The following is a 13,672-nucleotide window of genomic DNA, read 5'->3' as shown; positions in this document are numbered from 1 at the left end:
TAGTTATTGCAATAGTGATGAGCTTCACCATCCTGCCACTTTTGCAAGTACATACCATATATACTCAAGTATATGCCATTCCGAATATAAGCCGAGGCCCCTAATTTTACCACAAAAAAATGGGAAAACTTATTGACTCGAGTATAAGCCTAGGGGGGAAATGCAGCAGCTACTTGAAAATTTCAAAAATTAAAATGGTCAGAGTTTTTGGCTCCAGTAGTTGCTGGGTGCTGGGGAAGGGGAGGGGGTGTTTTGGTTGTCTGTCTGCTCCTTCCCTGAGCTTGAGGACTGTTTTTTTTTCCCCCACTTGGAATTCAGTCTGGCTGAATATAGGGTATCTGCAGTGCTCCTATTAACCCCTTCCCGACGGAACAGGAGCACTGCAGATACCCTATATACAGTAGACCGGGCACTTTCAGAAACAGAGATACCTAATGTCTATGTGTTTTAAAGTAATTTTCTAATTACTAACTCTAATTTACGGCTGCTCATAGATCTTGACTAGAGTATAAGCCGAGGGGGGCTTTTTCAGCTCAAAAACTGGGCTGAAAAACTCGGCTTATACTCGAGTATATATGGTATGTTGGTTTTGTCCAACCCAAACCAGTTATTTAAAGGGAGTCTGTCAGCAGGGAAATCAGTATAATCTACTGGCAATGCACTTTTACGTGGATTTGCATAAGAATAAACTCATGATATTCTTGAAAATGTAGCTGCAATCCTATTAATATTATAAATGTGAAAGTTTGTGAGTTTGTGGGTTTGTGTGTTTGGATGTTTGCATGTTCGGATGTTTGTTCCTCAATCACGGAAAAACCGCTCCACCGATTTGGCTGAAATTTTCCACAAACATAGTTAATACACCCGATTAAACAATAGGCTACTTTTCGTCACAATAGCGCACATACGTTTGTGCCAGGACCCCCACAAAACCCAAACTCACACCACCATCTCTGCAATCTCACACACTTTGGACCATAGCAAGCCACAAAATTCATATTGCCCTCTACAGCCTCGCCCCTCACCCCACACAATCTCATATACATGTACTTTACCACTTTGCCCCTCACCTTAACGATACTCCAGGAGGCTCTCTTTAACGCTCCGGAGCAGCCATGTTTGCTGACCCCCACTGCTCTGACAATCCGCGACACCGCCCACCCATGTCAATACCCCTAGGCGGTCTAATAAATACAAAAAAAAAGTTTAAAAAAAGTAAAAAAAATATAAAAAAAAAATTAAAAAGGACTAAAAATTCAAATCACCCCCCTTTCCCTAGAACACATATAAAAGTAGTTAAAAACTGTGAAACACATACATGTTAGGTATCCCCACGTCCGAAATCGCCCGCTCTACAAAGCTATACAAATATTTTTCCTGTTCGGTAAACGCTGTAGCGGGAAAAATGGTCAAAAGTGCCAAACCGCCATTTTTTCACTGTTTTGATTCTGATAAAAATTTGAATAAAAAGTGATCAAAGCAATAACATTTCCCGAAAATGGTAGAACTACAAAGTACACCCGACCCCTCAAAAAAAGACGCCCTATACATCCCCGTACACGCACGTATAAAAAAGTTACGGCTGTCGGAATATGGCGACTTTTCAAAAAATAATTTTTTAACACAGTTTTAGATTTTTTTTAAGGGGTCAAAATGTAAATAAAACCTTATAAATTTGGTATCCCCGGAATCGTAACGAAACACAGAATACAGGGGACATGTCATTTTGGTTGCACAGTGAACACCGTAAAACCAAAGCCCGTAAGAAAGTTGCAGAAATGCATTTTTTCTTCTAATCCACCCCATTCTGAATTTTTTCCCTGCTTCCCAGTACATTATACAGAATAATTAATGGTGGCATCATGAAGAAAAATTTGTCCCGCAAAAATTGAGACCTCATATGGCTCTGGGAGCGGAGAAATAAAAAAGTTATGGGGTTTAGAAGGAGGGGAGTCAAAAACGAAAATCAAAAAATGCCATTGGCGGGAAAGGGTTAACTTCAAATACTTCTGTCCCAAAGTCACTATGTAAAGTTTCTCACAACACCGTATAGCAGCTCAAATACAAATTAACTTCAACACAAAAGTCTCACGTATTCTCTGAATTACAGCAAAAACAAGATACAAAGTTACATTTCATATCCCATACCTTATACACAGTACGAAAACCTTACCCACGCCTGTATATACACACTGCTACAATCACCGCAGACGAAGTCGCGGGTACCAGCTAGTACAGAATAAGAAAGACAACTTTGGAAAGTATTAAAGGAGTTCTACAAGGTACTGTCATTAGTTTGACAACGATTTTCCTGCTGACAGATGTCATTAAATGTAAAGAAACAGTTTGAGGGAATGCTTCTAGAACAGTAAGCGGAATGAAAGGAACAGCTAGATGCAGAACATGGTCTAATTTTTTTTTTTTACTGTATTATAGATCATACTGGAAGGAATACTTGGAGCTGATGAAAAAAGCAGCATAGCAATTTATGAGTTAAAAATGACCACTGGGTATTGCATTGGTAAGTGTGAAATAGTGTTATTGCCTTTGTTGTAACACTATTACATTAAATTTTTCTTATTGATTGTTTTACTGAGACCCATATACACTAACCAGAAGGGCTAAAATGTTTCATTGACATGGGTGAAGAATGTATCCAGCTTCTTCGTTCTTGAATTGCTACCTGTTTTTCTACTTCTTTTTAAACGTAGCATTATTTTCAGTGTAATATGTTAAAATAAAAATAAGAGAAAACTCATAGGACAAGAGTCAAACAGAATAGTAAATGAAAAAATATAGTATAGTTTGCTTGATAATTGACATTCTGTTGGGAGTCAGATGCATATGGAATAAAAGATAACACACAATGTGAGGTCAAATGGTTTTGTGGTGTTTGCATCTTGTTATTTTAATTTCTATAGCCCAAGGTTGAAACACCACGTGGAGTAAATGCTGCGTTTTTTTGATGCGGCCTTTAACAGTCCCTGCAAAGTGGCGAATCCCATCCACACATTGCAGAAAAATACCCATAATTAAAATATTGTGATTTCCAAAACCATATCGTTTTTGGAAATCGCAGTATGTCAATTATACCTACAGAAACGCTGTCAGTTTCCCTATGGCCAGGGCCCCACAGGACGTAAACGCCGCCATTTGCCCGCAGCGGAGACGCTGTGGGAAAAATCGCAGCATTGTACAGTGCAGGCAAAGTGGATGGGATTCATGCGAATCCCATCCCCACTTTGCGGAAAAGATCGCAGCATGTCAATTATATCTACAGAAACGTCGGAGGCTTTCCCGTGGATATAATGTTAAGTGAAAGTCCACAGAGGAAAACTCTGTGAACTTTCTCTTAAAAGTGCTGCGGAAAGAACTGCAATGCGATCATGCAGCGGTTCTTCCCGCAGCGCTTTATCACTGCGTTTACGGCCCGTGGAGCCTCGGCCTATAGGTGTAATTGAAGCAAAAAGTCCACAGAGGAAAATTCTGCAGACTTTCTGTGAAAAGTGCTGTGGGAAAAAGCACAATGTGTTTCTATAACAGTTTTTCCCACAGCGCTTTTTGGCAGCGGCTTGCTACATGGGGCCTTAGACTAAAGAGGTTTTCTAGGATTTTAATCTTGATGACCTATCCTTAGGGTAGTTCATCAATATCAGATCAGTTGGGATCTAACATTTGGGCTCCTCACCTCTCAGCTGCAGACTGCAGATTGGGTCAGCTCCACAGCTGAATACCAAGCACAGTGCTGTATGTTGTGTAGGGGCCGTGCTTGGTACACTCAATGGCTTGTGAAATGGAAGACGCTCAGCCAAACTCTTTTGCCACTTTGAGCAGGTGGTGTGAGTGGGTGCTGGATATTGGACACCCACTGATCACATATTGATAACCTAAGGAAGGTCATCAATATTTTGCCTCTGAAAAATCTGTTTAAGGTTAAGGCCCCACGGGCCGTAATTGCAGCGCTAAAGCGCTGTGGAAAGAACCACTGCGTGAAAGCATTGTGGTTCTTTCCGCAGCGCTTTTGAGAGAAAGTTCACAGAGTTTTCCTCTGCGGATTTTCTCTCAACATTATATCTACGGGAAAGCCGCTGGCATTTCCGTAGATATAATTGACATGCTGCAATTTGCAAAGCCACAACGGCTTTGCAAATCGCAGCATGTATGCACTGCGTTTTTTTCCGCAAAGTGGGGATGGGATTCGCATGAAACCCATCCCCTTTGCTTGCACTGTAAAGCGCCGTGGGACGCTGTGGGAAAAATCGCGGCATTTTACAGTGCAAGCAAAGGGGATGGGATTTATGCAAATCCCATGCCCACTTTGCGATTTGCAAAGCCGCAGCTTTCCTATACCATACATGAACCCATCCAACTGTTCTCCAGTTTCAGTCAGTGTACAGATAATAAACAGGAAAGGACGGTGGATTTCAGTGCCGGATTTTACTGAAAGAACTCAAGCTTTGTTAATAAGGTATATATCGATATTTATTAATGTCACAAATGGTGCAAGAAAATTAGAAGTTGTAATAAGTTTAGTTACACTTTAAAAATGACTAACATACTATAATATATATTAATTTAGCCTTTGGAATTCTTCCCGCAGAAAACAAATGGACTGTTTTGTCTGGTTACTCAGCAAAAGGATGATTGTGCTTTGCAGAAATATTCATGGAGCGAACGTCTTCTATCATGATTATCATATGAATAATGATATGTATGGAATTATCAGCATTTGACTGCCTTTATGTCATTGCAGAGTGCGACTTTGAAGAAAACCATCTCTGTGGTTATATGAACAGCTGGAACCCAAATGTAAACTGGTTTGTTGGAGGAGGCAACATAAGAAATTCACAGGCTGTTATGCCTAAAGACCACACACTTGGCAGTGAATTTGGTGAGTTATTTAGTAATTTCTTGAGGATGTAAGAATGTTTAAAGCAGATATAATGGTACAAAGTAAGAAGTGTTTGAGGACCATACAGACACTATATATAGACAGACTGCTATGAATGGACAATAACACCCATAAGAACATTCAATCTTAGGTCTCATTTAGCTGGACAGAGTATTGTACCCATGTTTAACTGTCTATACTCTGGATGTTTGTTTGTTTTTATAAACTTTATTTAAATTTTAGCGATAAACAAAAAAACAGATCATTCAAACAAAAATTAGATACAGTATGCTAGTTGGTACCAAGAGACAGGTAAGAACAGTAATGGTTTGTAACCAACAATAGCAATAAAGAGTATTTCTACATAGCAGTTAGATACCTTCAATAACTGCAGGTATCCTCCAGGTGGGTAGAGATAGGAGATCAAGGGGAATAAAAACTACTTTACTACCTGTTTTGATAAATATCTCCGCTACTTTAATTTAAAAAGTGCTGCTGCATTACAATTTATCGCTTTTTATTTCTTTTCTTCACTTCCGTAGGACACTATATGTATGTTGATTCTGTTTATGCTAAGCAGTTCCAAGAAGTAGCCCAGTTGGTGTCTCCTTTGATTGTCACCCCCATATCAGGTTGCCTTTCCTTTTATTATCGCATCCATCGTGAAAGCAGCAACATTTTTATGGTCTATACTAGAGACTTGCATGGTTCGTATGAGGAAATCTGGAAAATGAATGATGTCAGGCAAGGAGAATGGAACTTGGCGGAGGTTGATTTGAATGCATTATTCCCGGTAGAGGTAAGACAGGTTTTGATGCAATTTGTATAAGCTTTATGATGTAGTCCTGTCCTAAGGTACCTCTGTAGCTGCTTTTTCTTCAGGTTCATTGAAGGTCCAGTCAGTGGTGACATAGCATTCTTGTAATAGCAGGATAACCCTGAAAGTGAACAATCTTTAGTTTAGAAAACTTTTTTCAAATTTTTAACTGGCACATTATTTTTAAAGGTCTAGAAAGATTGTCTCTCACTCTAGAGCATGGGCCTAGCTACAGGGGGGACAGTGGTAGCAGTCGCTAGTGGGCCCTGGAGATTAAGGCAATATTACATCATAATAAAACACTAGTATTATACATAGCATGGTAGGTGGGGGCAGTGTTACAGATTTTCACATTGGGCCACTGAAGCTTCTAGTTACACTGTTAGGGAAGTGCAGACAGCAGTTCCCCAGTGCGGTAGATGAACCCTGGAGGAAGGGGCACAAGAGACAGTAAGCCCTGGTCTGAAACCCCCCCACTGTCCCTTCCTGCTTGCCGGTCCTGTCCTATGTAATAGGCAACAACTGGACGACAAAAACCCTTCCTAAATACGTGACAAACAAAACTCAGACAAGACAAACAACAACAAGGGAGGTCAGCTAGCCAGGGGTCAGTAACAGTCAAGCGTTGCAGTGTCAAAATCGATATCCAAAAGAGTAGTCTATAGGGAAAGCCAGAGGTCAAGAATCAGAATACAAGAAATAACAGCAAGAGAAAAAAAGCCAGCACGCACAAGGCAACAGCAAGCATAAATGTGAAGGTGAGCCTAGACTAAATAGGGAGGAAGAACCCGCCCTGAACCTGATAGGAAGGCAGGCTTGTCAATCACAGGGAAAAACAAAACTAGGTGAAGGAGACGGGTGTGGTGGAAAATCAATTACAGAAATAGAGCCATGTTCACACAGTGCAACCAAAAACAGGGTCAAGGAATAGGACAGTGTTCAGACAATGCAACCAAAAACTCTAAGCAAGTTATGAAACTGTACACGCCTCCTACACCGCAGCATGCAAGCAGAGGGTGGCGCAGAGACCAGAACAGGCAGAGATGTTGCATACACCTCTTCCCTGGAGTAACCAACATATCTGTTCCTTATATGCACAGCATAATGAGTGCTATCTAATGCTTCATGTCCCTTGTGGTAATGCTGGAGAGAAACTAAATACTTGGTGCTGGGTGGTGCTTCACCCTGTGAACAGCTTATTGTTAGGCAACCTGTCTAAGGCTACATTCACACGACCAAGGTGCAAAACAGCTGTGAAAAACTTCATCTTTTACCCACGGGGCACCTGTTTTCACATATCCCCCATACATTTGAGTGGATAGAGGGAACCTTTAAAAAGGACAAAAATAGGACATGACCTATATTTTGGTTACAGTAGCCCCCATTTACAGACATTGAATTAAATGCTGCCGTTATTCATTGTCATATAAATATAGCTTGACAAATAAAGATTGTCCAAAGTAGACTACAATTTTCGGAATAAGATTATGATTTACATCTAAAATAAAATTTGTCTTAATATTTCAGATTGTCTTTGAAGTTGCATTCAATGGCATCCAAGCAGGATATGTTGCTGTAGATGATATTTCATTTTCTGCTGAATACTGCAATGAGGAAAGAGGTATGCGGTAACTACTATATGTTTATTAGTTTGCCAGTGTAGTGCAGATTGACATGAATTGTTTTTTATACATTTTTTTCATCTATAAATTGTATATGATCAGCAGGTTGGGGTTGTTTAGCCAATACCGTATTTTACGGACTATAAGGCGCACTGGACTATAAGGCGCATTGCCCATGAGCGCCTTATAGTCCGTCTCGGTTCATATATAAGGCGCACCGGACTATAAGGCGCAGTCCGGTGCGCATTATATGTTATTGAAAGCGGCGGCATGCAGACTTTGCCAGCGGCCGCTTAACCCCCCGCGTGCCAGCCGCTTCTATTGGAAGCGCTCGGCAGGCGAGGAGTGAAAGGGGCTCTATCAGCAAAATCATGCTGATAGAGCCCAACCGTAAAAGTTATATTAAACTACCCCCCCGTTTTAAAATAAAACCCTGAAACAGAATGTGAAATTTACCGAACGGTGCAGGGTGGGCGGGCATTCAGGCCTCCTCTTCCTCCGATGTTCCGTCCTCCTCCTCCGGCGCTCGCAAACTGATAATGGCCTGGGCGCATGCGCAGTAGCCGTAGTAGAAGCATTATGATATTGCGCATGCGCCCAGGCCATTATCAGTTCGCGAGCGCCGGAGGAAGTGGTCAGGACATCGGAGGAAGAGGAGGCCTGAATGCCCGCCCACCCTGCACCGTTCGGTAAGTTTCACATTCTGTTTCAGGGTTTTATTTTAAAACGGGGGGGTAGTTTAATATAACTTTTAAGGGTGCATTCACACTACGGAACGCCAGCGTGTATCACAGCCGTACACGCCGGCGTTACAGCAGGGCTGCCGGACACTTCCCATTCATTTCTATGGGAGCCGGCATTCGAGCGCTCCCCATAGAAATGAATGGACTGCTTTTTTCCATTCATTTCTAAGGGGAGCGCTCGCATGCCGGCTCCCATAGAAATGAATGGGAAGTGTCCGGCAGTCCTGCTGTAACGCCGGCGTGTACGGCTGTGATACACGCTGGTGTTCCGTAGTGTGAATGCACCCTTACGGTGCCTTTTATGTATGTATGGAAGTGGCACGCAGACTTTGCCGCCGCTTCCATCCATATATAAGGCGCACCGGACTATAAGGCGCACTTACGATTTCTGAGGAAATCGTAGGTTTTTATGTGCGCCTTATAGTCCGAAAAATATGGTATATGATATAAATTTACAAGCTGAATTCCTGGCAGTAAGTTGTGGAGACAAATCTTTCTATATGAGCATGGGGTTTGAGTACCAAGTCATCCTTTCTGCAGATGCTTAAAGGTGCTAATGGAGTAATGGAGACAGTGCCTTGTGCCTTTTTTTAATTCCTTAAAAAACATATGGTAAAAATCATTAACAAACATTTACTCAGCAAGCTCCCTTTTTCTATCAATATTCCCATTCTTCATGCCATATGTTAACAATTTACTGCTAAAACATCTGTTAACAACAGAATAACCAAAAATTCTTACCAGTTGGAGCCTGCATAAACCACAGCTATAACTCAATTGTATCTAGAGATCTTATCAACTGTAAATACATACAAAACCATGCAACCATGGCTACGAGAATGAATCTGATGTTTACATTTCCGAATGCAAAGACATTGCAAACCTTTCAGGGTCCAGTTAAATCAATACAAGTCTATAGTCCAGTAATAGGGAGTTTGTCACCAGGGTGAAGAATACTAAACTAGCAACAAAGTTAGATCGGTCAAGCTCCTGAATATAACTCTTTTGTGTGTCTGTTGTTGAGATATTAATTTATTTCATAATATGCAAATTAGCAATCCAGAGCATGTAGAGCAGCTCCAAACTGATATGGCCCACACTGATCAAATACACCAGCGTGAGCTCAAGAACACAGAAGATTTCAGCAGTTCTCTGGCCTTGTCACTCAAAGAAAGGAGAGAGTTAGGAGAGCAGGTTAGAGCAATGTGGGATGCAGCAGTTTGGAGAAACTGAGACGCCCTCAATGCTCCAGACTGCTTATTTGTATATTGCTAACTAAATTAAGATCTTTGCAAAAGAGACACAAATTTTTATTCAGGTCAGCCTGATCTATCTATCTGTGCTGTTGGTTTAATAAGCTTTACCTTGGTGACAGACTCCATTTAGTAAAAAACCTCAATGTATGTTCTCAGAGAAGCACTATGTCATAACGTGACTCAAGTTACAAAGTAACATGGTTAATAAGATTGGATAAAGACACACGTCCATCACGTCCAACCTATAAACCTACCATGTTAATCCAGAGGAAGGCAAAAAAGCCATGAGTAAGCCTTAGTAACAAAAGACAATGTAATCGGGCCAGGAGAGTTAGTTTATATAACCATGTACTGTATACAATTTAGACAGTCTTGCCTGTTGCATTTCTAAAATAACTTTTCTTCAGGGCTTATTAGATTTTGGCAGACAATTTTACATTTGGCATGTAAACCCACTGATCTCATTGTTTGGTCATGTGGACAGCCGAGTTCTTTCCATCACAGCCTAGTACAGTCAAGGAAATAGCTTTCAGGGTAAACCACTGAAGACCATTTTTTTTCTGAAATTATGAAGTCTCTTAAATACAGTATAATTAAAGTAAATATAAACTGGGGGGTCTGTTAAAGAATACCTATCAGAAGAAGTCTTTGGAATTACATCAGAAGTACTTGTAGATACATGAAACTTGTGTCTTCCTTTCTTTTCAGCAGTGTGTAGACTCCTTTCATGAGCCTTCAGGCACTCTGTAAGGAACCTCACCACTTACCCTCTAGAAGAAGGTGTTGAACTGTAGCTACAGAACAGTATCTCTCCTTCAGTGCTTGTGTATAACTGATGCTCTGAGTGCTTTGGGGATAGACATCTGAGTGGCTCTGAGTACACATTACAGTTCATACATCACACAAAGAGCATGGGAGAGGAAATGTTCAGATGTAGCAAGCTCCATTTGTACATTTGGCATGCTACTCCTAGGATGACATAGTGGCACATTGCTCTGTTTTTGCAATGCACCTTTCTACTTCACTTGGAAGTGTGTGCAACACAAGTAGCATAGCACTCCATGGTGCAATACTGTAATACAATGCATGTTACATCTGTACATTTACAGAAACCAACCGCAGGAAGGCAAAAGACACAAAATATGTAGGTTACATAACATTCCTGGCTACATGAAAGCTACAACTGCCTAGCCAGGGACAAAGTTTTTTTTTACAGCAATAGTGCTTATGTTTTTTGTTTCTGTGTTCAGCTCTTTGTCAAGTTAAAAAAAAAACAATTGTATCTGTATCTATTTCTGGGTCCAGAATGGTGATCCTGAAATCATAACTATGCAGTGATACCAGGAAATACACCCTGCTTAATATTCTCCAGCCTGTGAGAAATGCTTATCATTTAAATCGTAATAAAAACAATCTTCTTTATGGAGATTATATTTGTGAGTTATCCATGCTTTTCTGATCCACAGCGGTGTTGTGTGACCAGCCATGGGACTCTCTAACTGACACAGTATCTTATGTGTAGACAGGAAGTCAGTTTCTCCATTCATTCCTATGAAAGCCTAATAACGGAATAAATGAAGAAATTGACTTCCTGCCAACACATGAGCAATTTTTCAGTTCTAGAATCTGCGAAAGAGAGGGGATTATTTAAGGAGAGATAGTCCCATTCGTTGACATAAGTAAGAAATAGCTAAATTGAATTTTTAATGTCTTGCCATAAAGAAGGAAATAGTGGTAATCCTTTAACCTGGCATCTGATACGACAGGAATTGTACTGGTACATAGGTATAACCCTTTATTTGCCTGTGTGATAAGTAAGCAAGATGAAAGTGGCTAGCATTTTACCAGGTCTTGTTTCTGAGGATTTTGCATCTTTATCTCCAAAGGTGTATTCCCATACTAATAAATGATTGCATATATCTAGAATATGGCACCATTTAATTTTGGAGGTCAGACTGCTTACCACCCCCCTCCCCCCAAAAAAATCCTCACAATAAAATAGCTATGCAAATAATCTGGTACCTTCTATGTCCCATCAATGTCAAATATTACAACATTGCTAAATATTTAGTTAGTATAAGTGTATGACAGAGTTGTCTGCAAATTGGGTATTTTATCTAACATTTGCAGTAAAGGGTAAAGGCTACATGCCTGCCAATACGGATGTAGACAACATGCATGCAGTGTGCCTGCTAATGGGATTTCAATAATGTGACTATGCTGCTTGACTGCAGATAAGGTGCTTGTTGCCTGAGACAGGCAAACAAAGAAACAAAATTTGTAAAAACTTCAGATGTTGTAACGGGACTAAGAGCAATATAAAACGATGGAGCAGAATTGAATCATACAGCATAGCACAATGATATCATTGCAGAAGCAGATGATTGTTGAAAATATTAATTCCTCATGGGGCATCATTCTTATTTTCCCTTTGATGTTTGTTCTTCTTTGTGAAAGTAGAAAGTAACCAAGAACATGTGGAATGACATCAACACCTTTATCTGTCCACTGTGTTCTCTGAGAATATTACTGCAATGAAAGTAAAAGAACTTGTGCACTTTAAGAAAATTCCTCCACAGATCTAACTGATGCATATTTTGTAGGGGCAGCATTCAATGCACAAGAAGCTGGCTGTGATTTTGAGAATGATGTCTGCAAGTTTCATCAAGACGATAAAGATGGATTTGGATGGAGCCGAGTGACAGTGAAGCCAAATATCTATAGAGTGGGAGACCATACCACCGGACTGGGTACATTATGAAAAGCCCATTCAGCGAGTAATGTGATCTATTCATTGCGCTTTACTGTCACCAGCTTTTTATTGAATTATATATTTTTTTCACTTTAGCTCACCATGAGAAGAGTGTAAGCATGTATTAACAAAATAGTATTAAAGATTAGGTTATAGCTGTGATACTAAAGTTTAACCCTTTAAAGCAGTGTGACATAAATATGTGTATATGCCTCTGCGATCAACTGCAGGGCCTGGGTATGATTTACAGCCTGGCTCTTGCAGCAAAAGACATGATATGGAAAAACCTCTGATCCCAGCTATTTAACACCCACAATGTGTAGGCCAATAGTCAGTTACATACTTACATAGTAGATGAGGTTGGATGAAGACATCAGTCCATCAAGTCCAACCTATAACCCTACAATCCCTACAGTGTTGATCCAGGGGAAGACAAAAAACCCCATGAGGCTCATGCCAATTGCCCTATTTCAGGGGGAAAAAAAATCCTTCCCGATTCCAATCTGACAGTCAGTATAAAAACCCTGGATAAACGTGTCCTTAAAATCTAGAATCGATAACTCATTATACTTTTCTCTTCAAGAAAGGCATCCAAGCCCTCTTTGAACTTGTTTAATGAATCCGCCATCACCACTTCCTGGGGCAGAGAGTGGTCCTCGCTGTTCTTACTGTGAAGAATCCCCTTCTATGTTTCTGGTGAAACTTCCCCTCCTCCAGACGTAGAGGATGTCCTCTTGTCACTGTCACTGGCCTAGCAGTAAAAAGATCATTAGAAAGTTCTCTGTGCTGTCCCTTCATGTATTTGTACATTGTTATTAGATCTCCCCGTAGACGTCTTTTCTCTAAACTGAATAACCCCAAGTTTGTTAAACTGTCGTTGTACTCCAGTCCACCCATTCCCCTAATCATTTTGGTTGCCCGTCTTTGCACTTTTTCAAGTTCACTTATATCTTTCTTGTATAATGGAGCCCAAAATTGCGCACAATATTCTAAGTGTGGCCGTACCAGTGATTTGTATAGAGGCATAACTATGTCCTTGTCATGAGAATCTAGACCTCTTTTGATGCATCCCATAATTTTATTTGCCTTGGCAGCAGCTGCCTGACACTGGTCACTAAAGATAAGCTTGCTGTCCACCAAAATCCCTAAGTCTTTTTCATTGGCAGTCTTACCCAGTAATTTACTATTTAGTACATAGTCATACATTTTATTACGTCACCATTATATCTAAAATGTATGACAATGGTGGGTTACCATGGCATCTGTCTATTTGACTATTTAACCGTAACAATGACAGACATTAATAATTAGGATATGAGAGATAAATCTAAAAATATGTGGGACTAGCAGTACCCGCGACTTCGTCCGCGGAATCCTGACCCCCTGCGCGACCTACCTGTAGCGCCGCACAGGCTTCTTCCTTTGTCTTGTGTCCACAGCGGCTCCCTTTTCCTCATTTCCCCCCTGGCGCCCGCCAACCCCCTTTTTTCCTACCCACTCCCTCATGTGCTCGCTTCTTTCTCCTACCCCGTGCCCCTTTTCCTCCCTAACCCCGTGTCCCCTTCCCCCCAACCCCATGCCCCCTTCCCCC

General features: G+C 40.8%; 1 protein-coding gene across 1 annotated transcript in view; it reads left to right on the top strand.

The window, feature by feature from the left end:
• Nucleotides 1-13,672, top strand: part of MAMDC2 (MAM domain containing 2) — an 84,625-nt gene that overhangs the window by 53,720 nt on the left and 17,233 nt on the right. The window contains exons 4-8 of the mRNA XM_075277438.1: nucleotides 2,437-2,521; nucleotides 4,754-4,891; nucleotides 5,434-5,690; nucleotides 7,236-7,329; nucleotides 11,933-12,079. Coding sequence (XP_075133539.1) covers nucleotides 2,437-2,521; nucleotides 4,754-4,891; nucleotides 5,434-5,690; nucleotides 7,236-7,329; nucleotides 11,933-12,079 — 721 coding nt within the window. The remainder of the gene's footprint in view (nucleotides 1-2,436; nucleotides 2,522-4,753; nucleotides 4,892-5,433; nucleotides 5,691-7,235; nucleotides 7,330-11,932; nucleotides 12,080-13,672) is intronic.

This window comes from Leptodactylus fuscus, chromosome 1 (genome assembly GCF_031893055.1).
Source record: "Leptodactylus fuscus isolate aLepFus1 chromosome 1, aLepFus1.hap2, whole genome shotgun sequence".
Classification (NCBI taxonomy): domain Eukaryota; kingdom Metazoa; phylum Chordata; class Amphibia; order Anura; family Leptodactylidae; genus Leptodactylus; species Leptodactylus fuscus.
The sequence above is the reverse complement of the archived record's forward strand: the minus strand, read 5'-3'. Positions and strand labels throughout refer to the sequence as shown.